The 20034-nt window shown below is 49.5% G+C and overlaps 1 protein-coding gene across 1 annotated transcript; it reads right to left on the bottom strand.

The window, feature by feature from the left end:
* Nucleotides 1–10621: 10621 nt before the first annotated feature.
* C3H1orf116 (chromosome 3 C1orf116 homolog) lies at nt 10622–15836 on the bottom strand. Its single transcript, XM_049770753.1, is given in 4 exon segments — nt 10622–11979; nt 12775–12787; nt 12875–13012; nt 15732–15836. Coding segments are annotated over 4 exon segments (1614 nt in total).
* Between the last annotated feature and the right edge of the window lie 4198 nt (nt 15837–20034).

Below are 20034 nucleotides of genomic sequence, written 5' to 3' on the forward strand. Positions count from 1 at the left end.
CAGTCACAGTCTGACTTCATGGCTGGCCTGATCACCACCATATGTGTAGCATCCCGAAGCCTCAGATTCACCCACCACTCTTCATTTCATCTCCCAGGGTCATGCAAGGACTTAGGTCTCCAGAATTAAGTTAGCACTTTGAGCTTTCTTTGTTCAAAAGCCCAAGGCAAGCACAGAGTAGGTGCTATTTAAATATCAACTACAAGGCAACTACTTTTTCTGATAAGTTCACACACACACACACACACACACACACACACACACACATACACACTACCTCTGAGAGTAATTTTCTGAACCCCATAGTGTGTATGTGCCAGACCCAGAGCCTTGTTCCAGTTCACATGAAGTCGCTGGACCAGAGAAAACAAGCCTGTCAGAAAGAGGTCACTTCTAATGTGTAGCCCCAGAAGCAGCTGAACACTCAACCTGTGACGTCATGACCAATAAAATGTGGCGCCCACACATGAAGCTGGAAATCAGGAAGCAGGAGCTCAGCATGGTGAGGGATGCCTTGGGCAATAGAGAAGAGACAACAAGCAGTCATAGAGGAATAAAGGGGCACTACCGGAAATAAACAAAAAGCTGGGAGCAAAACATTGGGACAGGATTTTGCTGGTGTCTAAAAGGCCAGGTCAGACAAGGCCAGTCAGTGAGCAACCGTCTCAATTAAGCAGCCAAATGTGAGGGGAATGCCAGGAACAGTCTGGAGACCTGTGCAGCATGAACTCTGGAGAGAGTGAGAAAGGGCAGGGAGTGACTAGGATTGTGAACGGAAGAGGGGTCCAAAGACTGATAGCTGACAGAAAGAGATAGGGCAAAGGAAGGACATCTGACAGGAAGAGGAGGCTGAGAAATGACAGCTGAAAGGAAGAGGGGACTGAGGATGAACAACTGACAGGAAGAGGCAGGGCTGACGACAGACAGTTGACGGGAAAAGGCAAGGAGCCCCCTAAAGCAGAGTTCTCAGGTTGGGCAGAGTCGTCTGCAGAGTCGTCATCATCCCATACTCGTTTCCAAAACACCCTACTGAGAAAGTTGTCACCCCAGATTCCCCTATGTGAGCTGGTGCCCTCTCCCAGCAACCACCTTTAGCCTTCTGATTAGCCACTGCTGAGAGCTCAGAACTGCCAGGCACTGCTGAATGTGCTCAGCCATACTCCTGAAGCACCAAGAAGGGGACAGCTTTGGCTGGGACTGTTTGCTTTCACAGTCCTAGCACTCCCTGGACAGAGGTGTTTTCCAGCTGGAGAAGGGGCTAAAGTAATTCTGAAAGGACACTGAGCTTGGTAACAAGGAGAAGATAAGGTGTGTTGGGGGTCTGGATGGAACGTAGCAAGCAGAGTCTCTCTGGGGACCCAGCTGAAGTCCTTTGGGGAGATGTTAGGGTTGAACCCACCAGAGACAGTAAAACACAGGCTGGAGAAAATTCCTCCCTATAGGGATTGGGGTGTCAGATGATTCTCAGTTCAAAGCCTTGGCATTTTTTTTTTTTTTTTTTTTTTTTTTTTTTGGTTTTTGGGCCACACCCGGTGGTGCTCAGGGCTTACTCCTGGCTGTCTACTCAGAAATAGCTCCTGGCAGGCACGGGGGACCATATGGGACACCGGGATTCGAACCAACCACCTTAGGTTCTGGATTGGCTGCTTGCAAGGCAAGCACCGCTATGCTATCTCTCCAGGCCTTTTTTTTTTTTTTTTTTTTTAACAGCTATCAGTCTTTGGAGCCCTCTTCCTTTCAGCAACCCTAGTCACTCCCTACCCTTTCTCACTCTCTCCAGAGTTCATTGTACTTTATTTAACATGGTACTTTATTTAAGTACCATGATTACAAGCATGGTTGTAGTTGGGTTTCAGTCAAAAGCAGAATACCCCCCTTCACCAGTGCAAAGCCTTGGTTCTTACCAGGGAGAGTCTAAGTGATGCGTGTTGTTACTCATGATAGCCAGGGTGGAGACCCATCAAAGGTGGGTATTATCTGTGAAGGACCATATGGTAAGTAGGTCCATCCCTGAAAAGGAGAGAGAGGGGTCTGACCATACATTGCCTTGGCCAGGATGACACTTCCCAGCAGATGTGCTGTATCCACACTCTGAGCTGGGAGGAATGAGCTCCTAACCCATAGTGACTTGAATTCTGCCAAGGTACGCCATGGAAATGCTGATGGCAGAGCAGTACAGTGCCCATAACCAGATGACAGCTGCTGCTCCTACTGTGGCAGGAACTGTTCAAAGGGAACAGGCTGAGAACAGCAATGCCAGACTCAGTTCTGAAAGAGGACAGGCAAGGAAACGCCTTTAGAAGATGTCACTGGGGCCAGAGCAATAACACAGCAGGGAGAGCATGGTCTTGCATGTGGCCAACCCAGGTTCAATCCTCTGCACCTCATAGAGTCCCCTGAGCCTGTCAAGAGTGATTCCTTGAATACTGTTGGTTTTGTGGCCCCAATCAATAACTAAGCTGTGATCAGTTCTGAAGGAAGGAAGGGGAAGATGATGATGGTATCCCAGGCAGGACACCCGAGAATGGGTATTATGACCACCTGCCCCAAGTTTTCTCTGAGGGGAATACGATCATCTCTGCAAGGGGCCAGGCAGGAAGAAACAACAGCCAGTGTTTGACACGAGACAGAAAGACCTTTTCTGGTTTCAGTGTTGTTGATTCTTTTCTCTGTGAACACACCCACATTCCTGGGGGCTGGGGTGGGTGAGAAAAGCAGGTTTGGGAGGAACACTTTGTCCTTTTGGACTTTGTGGCACGGGGTACCATTTCCACCCTGGCATGCTGCCAAACTTGTGTCGATACTTTCTGATAAGGCCTTTTTCACGCCCAGGAATTCCAGACTAGTCTGAAGGAGATGGGGCTGGGGCCTGGCCCTAGGTCAAGAAGGTGGCACCTACAGAGAACAGGACAGATGCCCTACTGAGGGCCCAGGACAGTGCCTATATCTCTAGAGTCCAGAGGCATGTGTTCCTCTACAAAGTGAAAGTGGACTTCTGGGGCCAGAGAGATTTCACAGTGGTTCAGCGGTTCAGCGGTTGGGCGTTTGCCTTGCAAGCAGCAGATCCAGGATGGATGGTGGTTCAAATCTCGACATCCCATATGGTCCCTTGTGCCTGCCAGAAGCGATTTCTGAGCACAGGTCAGGAGTAACCCCTAAGCGCGGCCGGGTGTGACCTAAAAAGCCAACAAACAAACAAACCAACAAAAAAACCAAGAAGTGGACTTCCTAAGCAAGAGAGAGAAAGTGCAAAAGGATGATGAAGGAGGAAGGAAGCTTGAATGGGGGAGGTGGTTGAGAGGTGTGTGCAAATTTCTCCCCTTTAAGCATTCATTCTGCTTCCACTAGAGGATTCAGTTCCACTGTGGAGAGACAAATGATACATACAGGGCTTACTTCTGACTCTGGATTCAGGGATCACTCCTAGCGAGGCTTGGGGGACCGTTTGGGGTGCCTGGGATCGAACCTGGGTCAGCCCCATGCAGGCCAGCACTCTCCCCCACTGTACAGAAAGAGTAATTAGCAATACCTTGCAGACAGGAAGCTGGAAGATGTGTTCTAGATACCTTTTTGCAAGCACAGCTCCGAAAGGCAGCTTTAGTAGGAAAAGAACAAGGCATCTGCTTTTAACAAGGGCCAGCTGTGGGGGTCTGATTCTAGGTGTTTGAACCCAGTGCTGTGGTACTACTTGGGACCACGTATGCTAGAGTCTACCACCAGTGCTAGGGCAAGAGGCTTAGGGGTTACATTTGCTGTGATCCCTTAGTCATTTCCTGGTAATCCTCTGGTGTTGCAGGGATGGATCTCAGCCACTCTTTCTGGTGGAGTTGTCATTGTTGGTGGGTGTGAGGTGTCATTAGTGTGATTATGTAGACCTGGCATTGGCACCTCAGGAACTCACTCACACCCGGCCCCCTTTCTCTCTAACTGCACTCTCCTTGACAATCTTGTTTATATTTGAGGTGGATGCCTGCAACCCTCTGATTGGCAAACCAACCTGAGCACAGGTCTGCTTAGAGCCATCACAGGAAGATGTGCCAGTGCGGCCTCCCTCCTTTCGTTCTGTATCACCCTTCCTCTGGAACCTCTTTGAAGTCTGACACTTGTCCATCCATGTGTCCAGGCTAGCATTGTGGGGTCTCTTTCTCCTTCACACCCCACACCCAGTTAAGCACTGAGCTGCTGGAAAAACATTTGGAGAACATTCTCTGCTGGCTTGTTCTCACTCAGTTTTTTTTTTTTTTGGGTCATACCCAGCAGTGCTCAGGGGTTACTCCTGGCTCAACCCTCAGAAATTGCTCCTGGAAGGCTTGGGGGACCATATGGGACGCTGGGATTCGAACCACCATCCTTCTGCATGCAAGGCAAACATCCTACCTCCATGCTATCCCTCTGGCCTCTACACTTTGTATTTTTTTTTTTAATTTTGGGCCATACCCAGTGGTGCTCAGGGGTTACTCCTGGCTCTGGGCTCAGAAATAGCTCCTGGCAGGCACAAGGGACCATATGGAATCCCAGGAATTGAATCGGGGTCTGTCCTGTGTTGGCTGTGTGCAAGGCAAACTCCCTACCACTGTGCTTTTGCTCAAATCCTAGCTCACTCTGATTGTTGAGGGCTTTGTGGATCTGCTACCAGGACACCTGGTCCATCCCCTCCTTGCTCCTTTACAGTGAGGGGAGGCGTGTCTCACTAACTAGACAGTGTGGAAGCATTTCTGAAAAACACCTTGCTTTGATCTTGAAGAAGGTATGTGATGACTACCTTGACTGCCAACAGTCTCCTGAACCAAGATTGTTCATTCTAGGAGCAAATAAGCCTAGTCATGTAAGCCACATGGGATTCTTTTACTTGTAACAAAAGCATTCTTTTTTTTTTTTTTTTTTTTGGTTTTTGGGCCACACCCGGTAACGCTCAGGGGTTACTCCTGGCTATGTGCTCAGAGGTTGCTCCTGGCTTGGGGGACCATATGGGACACCGGGGGATCGAACCGCGGTCCGTCCAAGGCTAGCGCAGGCAAGGCAGGCACCTTACCTTTAGCGCCACTGCCCGGCCCCAACAAAAGCATTCTTGAGTGACCTCTTCTTCCTGATTTGATTTCTTCCAACCTCAGCCAATGTGCCTCTACTCCCCACCAGTGTTGTGGGCAGCAGTGACTAGCAGAAAATGCAAATCTGGCCTTCCTGCTGCCCACTCGAGGCCTCCCATGGAACTCCTGGGTTCTTTTCACACCACACAGCCTCTCCTTAATTTTCAGCTGCAGCTGTAGTACTGATACCAGGGTTGTCCCCCAGGAGCCATGCTTTTCTATATGTTCTTGGCAGGTGCTGCTTCTTGTTCTCCTTAGAGGGGGCACATGTCTTTACTATTGTGAGGTCCTAGGTTCTAATCAGGAGGGATGACATTTTTTTTGTTTGCTTTTTTGGTTTTTGGGTCACATCCGGCTGTGCTCAGGGGTTACTCCTGGCTGTCTGCTCAGAAATAGCTCCTGCCAGGCACAGGGGACCATATGGGACACCGGGATTCGAACCAACCACCTTTGGTCCTGGATCGGCTGCTTGCAAGGCAAACGCCGCTGTGCTATCTCTCCGGGCCTGAGGGATGACATTTTGCAAAGGGATCCATATCTCTTTCTCAAGCCCAATTTCTATTAACACTACCATGAGACCTCAGGCGATACCAGATAACCTATCTGGAAAGACACAAGGGAGCCGTAGGAAGGTACCCTAGATAATAGCCAATCGTCTTAAAGATCATCAGAAGCTAGAAACTCCGAGTCCCCTCCCTATTCAAACTGGCTTGTGACCCTGGTGGGGCTTGCCTCCTGAGGGAGGTGGTCCTGGCTGGCCAGTTTGGGGCTTGTGGCTGACGAAATAAAGTCTTGCTTTGCTTTATTTCAATTGTGTGGTCTTGTCCTTTGACTCTGGACCCTACTTCTATCTTCATTATAACATAGTTCTGCTCCTCTTGACAAAACTGTGTTTATCTCTAATCTCAGCTATCTGGTCTCAGGGTGAATTTTGTACTCTTGAGTGCACTGAAGCAAGGGTCTCAGGCCTTCCCCATATCTATATGCTTCTTTTCTTTTTTTTCTTTCTATCTTTGTTTCTTTCTTTCTTTCTTTCTTTCTTTCTTTCTTTCTTTCTTTCCTTTCTTTCTTCTTTCTTTCTTTCTTTTTCTTACATTCTATCTTTCCTTTCTTTCTTTCTTTCTTTCTTTTTCTTTCTTTCTTCTTTCATTCTTATTCTTTCTTTCGATTCTTTCTTTCTTTCCTTCCTTCTTTCTTTCCTTTCTTCTTTCTTTCTTTCCTTCTTTCCTTCCTTCCTTCCTTCCTTCCTTCCTTCCTTCCTTCCTTCCTTCCTTCCTTCCTTCCTTCCTTCCTTCCTTCCTTCCTTCCTTCCTTCCTTCCTTCCTTCCTTCCTTCCTTCCTTCCTTCCTTCCTTCCTTTTCCTTCCTTCCTTCCTTCCTTTCCTTTCCTTCCTTCTTCTTTCCTTTCTTTCTTTCTTTCTTTCTTTCTTTCTCTCTTCCCTTTCTTTTTCTTTCTCTCTTTTCTTCTCATTACTCTTTCATTTCTTTCTCTTTCTTTTTTTCCTTATTCCCTTTGTGATCTTGTACTATAACTGGTGCTCGAGGACTACTGCCAAGTCAGTGCTCAGAGGTCATGTCAACATTACTTGGGGACTGCATTGGTTCTAAAGATGGGACTCAGTATCCCTCATGCAAAGCATATGCTAAATCCTTTGACCTATTCCCTTGGTCATTTTCCCTTGCAAAACAGGGTGAGACTTCTCCCTTTGTTTCCTCATGGGGCAGCATGACACTTAAGTTAAAGCGCCATGGAGCAGCTCTATGAGGTCAACAATAGCTAGTGTGGACCCAAACCCATGGGCCCCCTTACCCTGACTTGTGACCCTGGAATTGCCAAGAAATTTTCTGAAGCTCTATCAACTCATGTATAGAGTTTGTGAATAAATGTGTGGGGTTGTTTTATGGACTAGATGAAAAATGGACACGAGGATCTCTGGTTCCTAATAGGATTCAACACATATTGAAGCAGAGGCAAAGATAGGGGAGTCTTTGGCTCAGAGCTGTTCCCTCTAAGATTCTCCATTCCTAAAGAAGTTGACCCTATGACTGCTGCTGAGCTGGCAGCTTCTTTTCTACAGATGGCAGCTGCCATACTGACAAGTCCCCCAGACCCAGAAACACCTGTCCAGCTGTGAGACAAACGTGTGTCTTAAGTGAAGCTCAAACAACCCCTAGTGGGATAGCACTAAAAAGTGTGCTGAGTCCAGAGTCCATAGCAGTCTCAGGGTGAGAACCCAGTCACCAGGCTGGAGATCAGAGCCTTCACCACCGCTTCTCTGCATTCTGGGAATGCAGAGGACAAAAGGAATGGACAGGTTGTGCCCTGAAATGTGGAGGCAGAGGTTTGTGAAAGGATCACAAATGTGAGGAAAGGAAATGGTAGAACGTGAGTACACTGGTCTCAGGCCACCCAGCCATTCCTTTCTCTGGGAGAGGGCTGGACATAGTGAGGGGGACTTTCTATTACCCAGGCAGCTCAGGCCTCCTCTGACCCTATGGTTAGCAGACTCCATCCCCATCCTACTTCCAGTGATGTGGGGAGTCTTCCAGAACCTGTGACTCATGTAGAGACCCATCCTGATGGAACAGGGCACCCCAGCATGGCAGCACAGAGTGGTTTTACCTTTTCCTCAGTGTGCAACTTGAGGTGAGACTACTAGCTTCATAATTTATTGGCTTCTCCTGCAAAATGGCAGTGTACAGTGTACAAACACAGTGTACAAGTGTTTCATGAACATACTTGGGTAGTGTGGAGAAGTGACCCCTGGGTCCAGGACACAACACGGGCACACATATGATCCCACATGATCATACTATGGAATCATACTATGCAGCAGACAAGCCTGTGTGGTCAGTGATCAGCCTGGCACTCCCTCGACATCCTGAATCTCCCACATCCCCTGCAGATATGGGCAATTAGGATAAAGCAAGAATCCAGGTCTCTGCTTGAGTCTTAAAATACTCACCTGAAGCAGCTGACTAAAATGCAGTGTCTAGGAATCCTCCAGGGCTTCTTACTCTGATGGAGTATGTAATGAGTCAGGGATTGGCTTTGAGGTGTCCCCATCAGACATTAACTGTGACACACGGGTCCTGACCTACAGCCAGGCTTTGGGGTGTGTATGTGTGTGTGAGTGCACACAGAAACAGTCACACCCATACACTGCATGCCACAGTAGGGTGGGGCTGTGGCTGTCCCTTCTTTGCTCTTTCATCAGAGCCAGACACTGAGTTTTATCGCCTCTGTCCCATGAGGATGTGGCCCAGAAAGTCTCAGCAGGACAAAATGGCTTCTCTCAGCATAGCTCTCCCACTGGTGGACTTCAGGACCTTAACCAGGGCACAGAATGATTCACATTTGTTTTCAGAGTCCTCAGGGCCTACAGATGGCTTGTCCCCACAAGCCCTTTGAGTGGTTTATTACACAGCCCGACTTGTTCAGGAGATCAGGGTAACAAGAAGTTAATTTTTACAAAGATGAGATAAAACACACAAATGTGGTCCTGAGTTTTCAAGTTACTTAAGGATTAGAAGGTTCCTGGTGGTGGTGGGGCTTAGAGTTGAGCTGTGGCATGGTATGGATACCACAAAGAAAATCACTGTAAACATGAAATTAGCATAAAGATTTCCACTTGGTCACCAGTCTATAGTGTCCATGGGAAGTCAACCAATCCTCAGTGTCCACAATCACCCTCTCCCAAGACCCTCCACAGTCACCCTCAGAAAATGCCCAGTGTCCATAGATAATTATCCCCTCTTGGGAAAGTGTCCATGGATAGTCACCCTCTCTTCAGTGTCTATGGATAGTTATATCCTTTTCAGAGAGAATCTATAGATTGTTACCCCCTCCTTAGACAATGCACCTGGAAGCATTACCTCAGACAAAATCCATAGGCAGTCACCCCATCCTTAGATAATTGTCATAGATAGTCATTCTTTCCTCAGACAATGCCCACAAGCAGTTGTCATCCTTTCCTCAGTGTTCATGGATACTCATCCTTTTGTCAGACAGTGTTCATGGGCAGTTACCCTCTCTTCAGACAGTTCCTCATCTACAATCATCATCCTAATCAAACTGGTTGAATGCAGCCCAGAGACCATGATTGAGTGTTAGAAAATCGGGTTCACATGTTTGTCAGAGAGGGACTGAGAGGATAAAAGACTGTACACAACAGCAGCAAGGACTACATAGTCTTGGGGCTTGGGTTCCAATCTATTTTTTTTTTTTTTTTGGTTTTTGAGCCACACCCGGCAGTGCTCAGGGGTTACTCCTGGCTGTCTGCTCAGAAATAGCTCCTGGCAGGCACGGGGGACCATATGGGACACTGGGATTCAAACCAACCACTTTTGGTCCTGGATCGGCTGCTTGCAAGGCAAATGCCACTGTGCTATCTCTCTGGCCCCAGGTTCCAATCTCTTTTTTTTTTTTTTTTTTTGGTGTTTGGGCCACACCCGGTGATGCTCAGGGGTTACTCCTGGCTATGCGCTCAGAAGTGCTCCTGGCTTGGGGGACCATATGGGACACCAGGGGATTGAACCGCGGTCCATCCAAGGCTAGCGCAGGCAAGGCAGGCACCTTACCTCTAGCGCCACCACCCGGCCCCTCCAATTTCTTATATGAGAGAGATTGGCCCCACAGGGATTGTAATGTGCTAGCTGAGTGAGGAATAGAAGAACAGAAGCACAGAGTGAGTCCCACAGTGATTTTATTGTGGAATTGTTGATTCTGTGCAGAGGACCCTCACTAGGCAAAGGTAGGCCCTGTGGTCATGCATTCTACCACCACAGACACACAGGGATCTTTTGCTGTCTGCCAGCTGAGTGTCTGAATTACAGGACAACTGCTCCTTGTAACTAGTCCATGACATGGGTCCTCTTAGCCTGTCCTTGGTTCAAAAGGTCTGGCCTGAGAAAGGATCCCCCAAAGCTTGAGTCCATTCCCATTAATAATAGGGTTCCTGGGACCCATGTCCAGTAATGGTGAACTCTACCCACTACAAAAATGTCTCTAGCAAAGCAGATCTCCAAGCATGGTCTTCTATATCCTAAAAATAATGTCTGAGATGGATATAGCTATTTCTCCCATACTCCTACTCACCCACACTCACAAATGCACTCAGACACACAAATGTCTACATACAACATACTCACACACATTTGCACACATTCACCTAAATACTCTTACTCTCATCCACTCTTATACACACACATGCCAGACACACACATATACCACACTTGCACACAGCTACTCTCATACATAAACACTCCCATTCTCACACATACACACATAATCACTCACACATATCTACTCAACATTCTCACACTTACACACACTCACCACTCACACATGCTTGCACACACGTGCACACATTCACAGAGACACCCTTTACCCACACTCTCCCAATGAAGGCACTTTGGGATGTGTGCAGCACAGGTTTGGGCACTCTGAGTAGATGCACATGGGCTTGTCTCTTCCCCACACAGCCAAAGTCACCTGTGGAAACTCGGGGTCCTCCAGCCCTGCTGACAGCACTGCTACTCCTTTAGCAGGCCCAGCTTTCTCAGGGCCTCTCTTCTGTGCTCGTCGGGGGCACCTTTGGGGGAAATCTTGACACTGACACAGGGTGGACGAGGCAGTTTGTCTCGGCTCTGTCCTTGGTAGGTTGGGCGCTTGGAGCTCTGCCCTTGCTCCAGCTCGGCCAGCTGGCTCACCTGGATGCCTGCAAAGTCCTTGCCAGTGCCCAGGGAGGCAGGGCGGGGCCGGCTGTTTCTCAGGGCACCTGGGGAGCTCTTGTCCAGGAAGGAGACCTTCCCCAGAGAACTGCTGGTTTGGGGGCCGAGACTTCCCTGAGCAGCTGAGATGGAACTACTCAGCCCCACGCCTGAACGCTCCAGAGTGTTGGACTTGAAGCTCACCTGCCTCAGGCCAGGGATGCTACTTTCCTGCAGGGTCAGCTCCCAACCTGACTTCTGTGGTACAGGCCCAGGGGTGATGGCTGTGGTCTTCCTTGGAGCAGGGTCCCGGGCAGGAGACCTGACCTTGGTCGGAACAGAGCCCTGGGCTGCAGCCTTCCCTGGAGGAGGCCCTGAAGGGGCTTCGGAATTTTGCAATGAAGATGAGAGCTGAGCCTTTGCTGCGGTGCGAGGCTCACGAAGTCTGCTGGGCCTGTTTAGCAGGACACTGGGCTCCTGTTCCTGGGGCAGCCCCAGCTTCTGCAGGGCTTCGCTGCGTGCCTTCCTCTGCTCCTGCAGCGACGATGCAGCCAGGCCAGTGTCTCCGGGGAGCAGCCGGGTGTGCTGGTCCCCACGGAGACTGCCGCGGCTGCTCTTGATAACAATGTTTGGAGGCAGCTTCCGAGATTTGGGGGCTTGGAGGGGGGTCACTTGGGCCTCTGAGTTCCTCCCCGGTGGGCCTGTGGGCTCTCTGGCTCTCTCCTGTGAGGAAGTTACAGAAACAGGCCGGGCTGCCCCTTCCTCATTGGCTCTCTGGGCCATGGTCTCCACTGGGATGTCACTTTTCTTTGGTGGGCTGAGCTGCTGCCCAGGTCCTGAGGGCAGTTGGGGCTCTGAGGTCAAATCCTTCTGTGAATCCTGGAAACCCTTCTGCGGGGGAATGAGAGTCATACCTAGCACCGCATCCCTGGCTGGACCCTGCTGGCCCTGATCCTGGGCAGGGGCCCAGGCAAGCTCCTCATGAGACCCTGGGGGGCAGCTGGCAGTCTGCGGGGTGCTGTTCCTTGGGCAATGGGGTCTGCTGATGTGGATGTTTCGGGGGAGGCTCTGGGAACCTGAGCGGAGGCTTGGGCTCTGCAGGGAACTAGGCTGGGGTACAGTGCTGGGCTGAGGTTGGCCCTTCTTGAGGACTGGTGCAGGCACTTCCTCTTCTGGAGAGCCTGTGGGGGTCAGGAGAGCAGAAAGTGAGACCCTGTGTGAGAAGCCCACAAGCTGGCAAAGGGATACGGTGGCTTTGACCCTGGAGGGATGACCTTGGGACTAGCTGAGCATCACCACTGGGCGTGATGGCTGGGCAGAGCTCCCATCTTGAATTCTGGGCTCTGAGCCAATGCAGTGCTGATTATCTCAGGATGGCAGGTGACATGGCTCAACTGACTGGCTCCCTTTCTTCCACCTTCACCTGGTCAGTTCTGCAGGTCACACTGTCCTGCCTCATGGACTCTTCCACCTGAAGGACTAGACTTGGGGAGACAGACCACTGTCACCAGCTTTCTCAGTGAAGGCAGCAGTAACTGTAGCCCTGAAGGACTAGACTTGGGGAGACTGACTACTGTCACCAGCTTTCTCAGTGAAGGCAGCAGTAATTGAAGCCCTGCTTTTAGAGGACCCTGCTTGGGTCACACCAGAGCCACACCAGGGCCATGTTCAGGGCCACACTGGGGCCACACCTTCCCTCAGTGTAGCCTCAGTACAGCTTCAAGAGCTCTAAGGAGTCTCAGTGACACTGAGGAGATAAGTGATTTATCTCCTACACCCCTTCTCTGGGCCATTGAGATTAGCCCATGTCTCCAGAAATACCAAGCTAGCCCTACCAGCCACCCACCCCCGTAGTCAGGTGGCCATATCTCTTCAGCATTTCTCCTCAGGAGGCCCATGCTGGTCACACCCTCTTGTGCCAGCTACTAGCACTCCAGAGGCAGGTGGAGGTCACCTATCTCAGGGGTGAGGCATACATGAGGAGGGTGGCTGTGATGCCCAAGTTGTCAGAAGGCCCCAGAAGGGTGAATCTTGGGTTTTGTTCTTTTCCTGGGAGGTAGACAGAGTTGGGGGAGCTTAAGGGATTGTGACTTGTTCAGACTCACCAGTGGACAGCCCGCTGTCTATCTCAGTGTCCAGGGAGCCGATGGTCTCCTCCAAGAAAAGCAGACAGGCTTTCTCCTCAGCAGACAGGAAGTCATAGCTGCTGTCACTCTGCAGGGGAGGGAGAGGCAGCTGCAGGAACTGCGGCCTGAGAAGCACCTGAGCTAGGGAAGGAATGTGGACGGGCTGGGACCTTCCCACATCCTGCCCTTCACACCTGCTGGCAATGCTGCCTGAAACTGGGGAGAGGAGACAGGACAGGCAGTCATATGAGTGGCTGCACTGCCTTGAGTCGAGTCCTGTGGCCAGATGGACAGACAGATGTCTGTCTCTCCCAGCTGGCTGGCTGGGCAGATACATGGGCCTCTGTCCCCTCTCAAGTGCAACCCTCGTTGCCAGTGACCTTCCTTGACTTGGATCAAGGTTGGGACTAGGGACCCCAGGTCAGAGTCAGTCCTTTCTTGTGTCATTTCTTGTGGTGCCTGAAGAAAGGATGCAGCTTATTTTGTCTTTGAGGATGGTACATCTTCAATTTATCCCTAGGTTTTATTGGAAATTACAGTTGATCTTTTTATTTTATTTTATTTTTTTTTTGTTTTTGAGCACATCCGGTGGTGCTCAGGGGTTACTCCTGGCTGTCTGCTCAGAAATAACTCCTGGCAGGCACGGGGGACCATATGGGACACCGGGGTTCGAACCAACCACCTTAGGTCCTGAATCGGCTGCTTGCAAGGCAAACGCCGCTGTGCTATCTCTCCGGGCCCTATTTTATTTTATTTTTTGTATTTTGGGGCCACACCCGTTTGATGCTCAGGAGTTACTCCTGGCTAAGCGCTCAGAAATTGCTCCTGGCTTGGGGAGACCATATGGGACGCTGGGGGATCAAACCATGATCCTTCCTTGGCTAGTGCTTGCAAGGCAGATACCTTACCTCTAGTGCCACCTCTCCGGCCCTATTTTTTTTCTTTTTGATCTTAAACTTAATTATTTTGGTTTTGTTTTGCTTTGGGGCCACACCCAGCAGTGTTCAAAGGTTATTCCTGGCTCTGCACTCAGAAATTGTTTCTGGCAGGCTCAGGAAACCATATGTGATGCTGGGAATCGAACCCAGCTCGGCCACATGCAAGCAAATGCCTTACCATTGTGCTATCACTCCAGTCCCTAATCTTAAACTGGAATGGAGTGACTTTTCAAATTATTTTTTCTTACTGGATCTGTCACATCAGGGACCAAATGGTCCTTCCCACCAGTACCTGATCTTCCCACTCACTGCAAATAATTGCAGAATCCCTGTGCTTCTGTATCCATTCAGCTTCAGCCATTGGCCTGCTCTTTCCTCAACCCAACCCATGGTAGTCTTCCCACCACTGGGCTGTCCTAGCCTGCTCACTTGAGAGCCAGGGCTGACTCTCAGTCCCACAGGAGGATAAGCAGCCATGCAGAGGCTGGTCAGTCAGTGGGGACAGCAAGGCCTCCTGCTACAAAAGAGCCAACTGATGTGGGACTTGGAAATGCATTCCACATAGGCGCTGCCTTGGTATATGTTCTTTGTTCATGGCTTGTGGCTCTGGATAACATTCAAATATGTGTGCATTTCCTAAGCAAATACTAACTTCAGGGGAGGGTTGAAAAGCTGAGTTGGGTGGCTGTGATAAGGCCATTCTTTGTCGCAGAGGCCATGCAGGGTGTTTGGGAAAGTGCTTCTTGGTCACTTCAGATGGCTCTTGATACTCCTTCAGTCAAGAAGCATCACCAAGTCCCTGTTCTCACTGGAGAGGTTGAAGAGAAACTGAAAGGGCAGAGTAAGGATGTGACTGCATCCCTTCCTGATGTGGCCACCCTCTTTCTGGGGCTTGGAGCACTTTTCCACTGGGAGGTGATATGAGAGGTGGAGCCTGTGGGAACTGTCCTCCAACTCCCACAATGGGTTAACAAATCCAAGGAAAGCCCACTTAGCCCCTGGGTCCCCTTTATTGCTCTCGTTCTTCTGGCAGCCTGGCCAAGAAAGCCCACCTCAGAATCTCTTCTCTGAGGATGATTCACTCAGAAATCGTTTAAACCTGTACACTGCCTGTCCCTCAGATAGGAATAAGTCAATCAGGCTCCAGCTCACAGAACCAGGAAGATGTTTGTGTCTCCATCATCATGGCTTCCACATAAACCTTATCCAGATTCTCTGCTCTGGCTGTGCTGTGTTCCAGCTACCAATGAAAGCCCCTGGACTCACTAGACATGCCTGTCATCCTTTTATTGAAATTAGTTCAGCCTTCCTTCCAAACTGCCTGTCTAGTGGTTAGACCTTGGAGTATCCCTTTATTCCAGGCCACTGACAGAAGGAGATGAAGGTCTAGAGGTCCCTCAGACCTGGACATATCCCTGCTTTTTCTTTTCTACCCAGAGTAGAGTCAACTCTTTACAGGTTTCTCTGACTTATTGCCTCCAAGATCCATATGAAATCAATATTAATATTTCCTTCTGGAAGCAGGCACCTGAATGTTAGGGAGGTAGAAATCATAGCCCATTAACTTCTGGGCCAATTACCAGATCTATGGGGATCTTGGCCCACCAATATCTGATTTTCCTGCTCACTAAAAAGAATTGCAGAATTCCTGTGCTGCTGTATGCATCCAGCTTCAGCCATTGACCTGCTCTCTCCTCAGCCCAACCCATGGTGGTCTTCCCACACACTGAACTGTCCCGGCCTGCTCTCTCAGTCTCTCAGGGCTGACTCACAGTCCGACAGGAAGATGGATGAAAGGGCAAGAGCAGTGAGCAAGGGTGGAGTTGTGCGGGGCAGGGCAGGGTGGAGCAGGGCAAGCCAGGTACATACAGATCCAGAGTGGGTGGAGGTGGAACCCGTCATGCTGTCACAGCTGCCGGCGTGGGTCTCAGGGGCCACACTAGGCCCTGCTGGCCACAGCTCCTTCTCAGGCATGGCCTGAAGCAAGGTGTGGGGCAGCTAAAGGGGCCACCCGAGGGAATGGAAGGGAAGCGGAGAAGGTCCCAGTTGGCCTGAAAAAGAAGAAGCAGAGCTCCATGTGAGCAGTAGCAGCATGTGGCTGGGACACCAAGCAAACAGTGAGCAAGAAGGGCTGCAAAGCTCTGTGCCCATGAAAGGCCCCACATGCACCCCACAAGTGTAGACAGGGTGGTAGGAGGGTCAGGGCAGGACAGACCTTACTCCTCAGGGAGCCTATCTTTACCCCACTCTCACATGGTAAATCTGTTCAAATCTCAGTTCTGCTGTCTACTGGCCTCTGAGTCTCTTTCCCTTCCAGACTCGGTCAATGAGAACATAGAGCCATATGGTTTAGCAGGTTCAAACACTCAGACAATTACTCTATCCCTGGGCCTGGAGCCCTGCCTTGAATCAGAAGTGAACAGGCAGATGGGAGACTGCCTGCAGGGGTCCTCAAACTTTTTAAACAGGGGGCCAGTTCACTGTCCCTCAGACCATTGGAGGGTCTGACTATAGTAAAAACAAAACTTATGAACGAATTCTTTTTTTTTTTTTTTTTTGGTTTTTGGGTCACACCTGGCAGTGCTCAGGGGTTATTCCTGGCTCCAGGCTCAGAAATTGCTCCTGGCAGGCACAGGGGACCATATGGGGCGCCGGGATTCGAACCGATGACCTCCTGCATGAAAGGCAAACGCCTTACCTCCATGCTATCTCTCCGGCCCCATGAACGAATTCTTATGCACACTGCATATATCTTATTTTGCAATGAAGAAACAAAACAGATGCAAATACAATATGTGGCCCATGGGCCATAGTTTGAGGACCACTGGGGGGAACTAGGGGACGTTCCAGGTGAAGCCTTCCTTGTGCAGGGGCACCTGTCAGCTTCAGTTATGGCCCAAGGAGCAGAGTTCTCACCACCACCTGCCTGGCCTGACCATGTGTAGGCACCTACAATATTGGATGCCATCACTTCATCCTGGTGCTTCCTAAGGAGGTTCCCTGATATGTCATGAAGGAACACAGTTGTCCTTTCTCTCATTCCTGGGGGCACACAACCTCCTCTTTACTGTGCCCAAGGGAGCTGCAAGGGGGATCCCAAGGACTGCTTGTGGTCTGTTTGTGGGAGACTCTCCCCCTTCCAGACACCAGGATGAATTAACTTGAGAAAGAGCTTGGGTTAGAAGACCAAAATGAGGTCAAACAGAAAGGAAGGGAAAGCGAGAATGAGAAGGCAATTGGTCTTAGCTGAGACTCGAGAAGCCCTCCAACAGCCTATACTTCATACTGTTTTCCCTGTCAGAATTTTAGGTAAAATACTTTAGAGAGCCCAAGATAATTAAAGCCTGGGACTTTAATTTCAGGGCAGGGTGTCCTGTCTTCTTCTACCAATAATTGCCACTGTGCCAAGTTTGAGTTTTAATGGGTGTTGGTCTGCCAGCCCTATAGATTAAGTAAGGACAAGGTCCCCCCTGCTGGAAGTCGCTCTCAAGGGGGCAGGGAGAAAGGAACTGATCACTGAGGAGAAACATTCAGTTCCTGGGAACCAGACACATGTGTTTTATGGAGTTCCAGAGCATTTGGGAGACAGAGACATCACTGACAAACCAACACCAGGTCCAGACCCAAGTTCTTACATTCAGAAAACTATGTGCCCCAAAGGCTCAGAAGCATGATGGGGCCTGTCTTCAATCTCAGCTCTATGCTCCATGAAGGACTGCCAAGTGCATGAGTATTTCCATGCACACCCCACCCTGCACTCTCAGTTGTACGAACATTGCAGCCCTGGGCATTCATCTCCTAACCTACTCACAAATCTATGCTCAGAAAATGCTGTCAACCAGCTCACTGACATGAGCTGCTGGATGATACCATATTTTCCAGTGTATAAGATGACCCCCTAATTTTACAGCTAAAACATAGGTTTAGGCCTACATTCGCTGTATAAGACAGAACGTTCCTGTGCTGCAACTGTATGTACCACAGTGAGCCAATCACAACAAGCAAAGGTTCAAAGGTTATACTGTAATAGACTTCCTCTCCGACTCTGGCCAAGCTGAGCACACTTTTTACAGTGTGGATTCGGGTACAGAACATTGTATAATTTGAATGCATAAATGCCTGCTTGGATTGGCTGAGTTAGAGAGGTGGTCTGAGCAGCCTTGCCGTGATTGGTGCAGGATCGAGTTGAAAAATTTGTTTCCAGACAATTTTTGTTTAGCGACATATCGAAACGTTTTTCGGGATATACTTGGCATATAAGACGACTCTCGATTTTCGGTTGACTTTATTTCGTTTCAAAAGTTGTCTTATACGCCGGCAAATACGGTATATTCCTTTTTCCTAAATCTATCCTTATCACTTGAGGTCTCTCAAAAGGGTCTCAGGATGTTTGGGAATCCAACCTGTGATTCTTGGCCAAGCCAACAGGTGGTTAAATGCAATGATCCCAGGATATAGTACTGTTCCCACTCTGAAAGGCAGGAGGTGACTTAGACTCCCTAGAGGTTCTTGGAGACCTGGGGGAGTATATGGCACAGAGGACTGAACTGGGATTTACCAAAGGGGAGGTGTGGATCTTAAAGCATGAACATGGGCTGTGTGAGTTTGATCTGATCCTATTCTTATTTCTAGCTTCTTCTCTAGATTATTTACATAATCTCTTTCTTAAGTATTTTGCTTCCCAGAGATTAGATGGTTCTATGGGATCTGGGCAATGCTTGCAGTCAAATTAACATTGTGAGCACCAAATAGACACAGAGCCTTCAGAGCTATGTAGCATAAAGGCTTTGTTCCAGGAAGGCAACAGACCCAAGGGTCCAGATTCTGGCTAGTTTTCTTATCTATGAAACCAGCACTTGATATGAAAGGCGACTCAGTACAATTAGTCTAATAATTTCTGTGAACGGGTGAGCAGGTGATGTCTCTACTTTCCAGAGGAAGTAGTTCCCCTTGTTTTGTCCAGGCCACTGCCCACTGCACAGTGCACCGCCCTCCTCTGGGCAAGAGTGCCTAGAAGAGACTGAGCAATGTGCCACCTTCCCAGGCTTATTCAGGCATGGCTGGCTCAGATGCAAGTAGGCAGGAGGAACTGTCTCTTCTGTACACTCGGGGAAGTAATTCTTTCTGCCATCTTGCCTTGGAAAGTGAGCAGGGATGGAGCCCAGGTCTTCCTAGGCAACCATGCAGAGGGCAGCTGAGAATATGCCTTATGCAGGAGGAAGCCCTGAGCCTGAGAAGGCAGGGATCCCTTCCTCCACTGAACACCAAGCCTAAGATCACTCTTCCCTTTCCACTGCACACTTGAACATGCTGTTCTAGTCACACCATGGTCCCAATGTCAACCAAATCTGGGGGAGAGAGAACTCCAAAGAAACTAAAGATAGTGGTCCAGATGCAACATGGTCTCTGTACCATAGAACTGAACTGAGTGAATTCCAGGGCCTGGTGCCCCATCTGGCACTACACCATACCTGTATTTTTCCCCAGAGCCTCAAGTATGGTGAGTCTCTCCAACTACTCCTCTTACCAGCTTGACCTGACCTGCATATTTCTTTTTTTTTTTCTTTTTGGGCCACACCCAGCTATTCTGGGGTTACTCTGGCTCTGCGCTCAGGCAGAATCACTTTTGGCAGGCTTGGGAAATCATATAGGATGCCAGGGATCACACCTGGATTAGCTGCGTTCAAGGCAAACACCCTCCCTGCTGTACTATCACTCCAGTCCCCACTTGCATATTTCTTTTTGTCAACTTTACAAACTTGAATCTTGGGGAATATTTCTGGCAACCCTAAAGCCCGAGGTTTTCCTGCCTAATAAAATGTCTGAGAATAACACTCAAGGGGAGAGAGAGTTTGGTATCTCTTAACCCTTGACCTCATTGGAAGCTTGAGGAAATAGTGTGGTCAGGGCTGCCTGAGCAAAGACATTAAACATTAACTACTGCACTCACACCAGCAGGCTCCGACAGAGAGCAAACACAAGGAGGCATGAGCAGGAGGGGCTGGTGGGTACAGACTCCAGCCCCGAGGCTTGGCCCAGCTAACCCTCAGCAGACACATGGCCCGTGACTCTCCTCTCAGAGTCTGCACCCTGCAGGCAAAGGTCCCCTAGAAGTTCTCTTAGATGAAGTACTCAGAAATGTGACTGGAGAAGATGCTAGAAGGCACCCGGG

Source organism: Suncus etruscus, chromosome 3 (assembly GCF_024139225.1).
Source record: "Suncus etruscus isolate mSunEtr1 chromosome 3, mSunEtr1.pri.cur, whole genome shotgun sequence".
NCBI lineage: Eukaryota > Metazoa > Chordata > Mammalia > Eulipotyphla > Soricidae > Suncus > Suncus etruscus.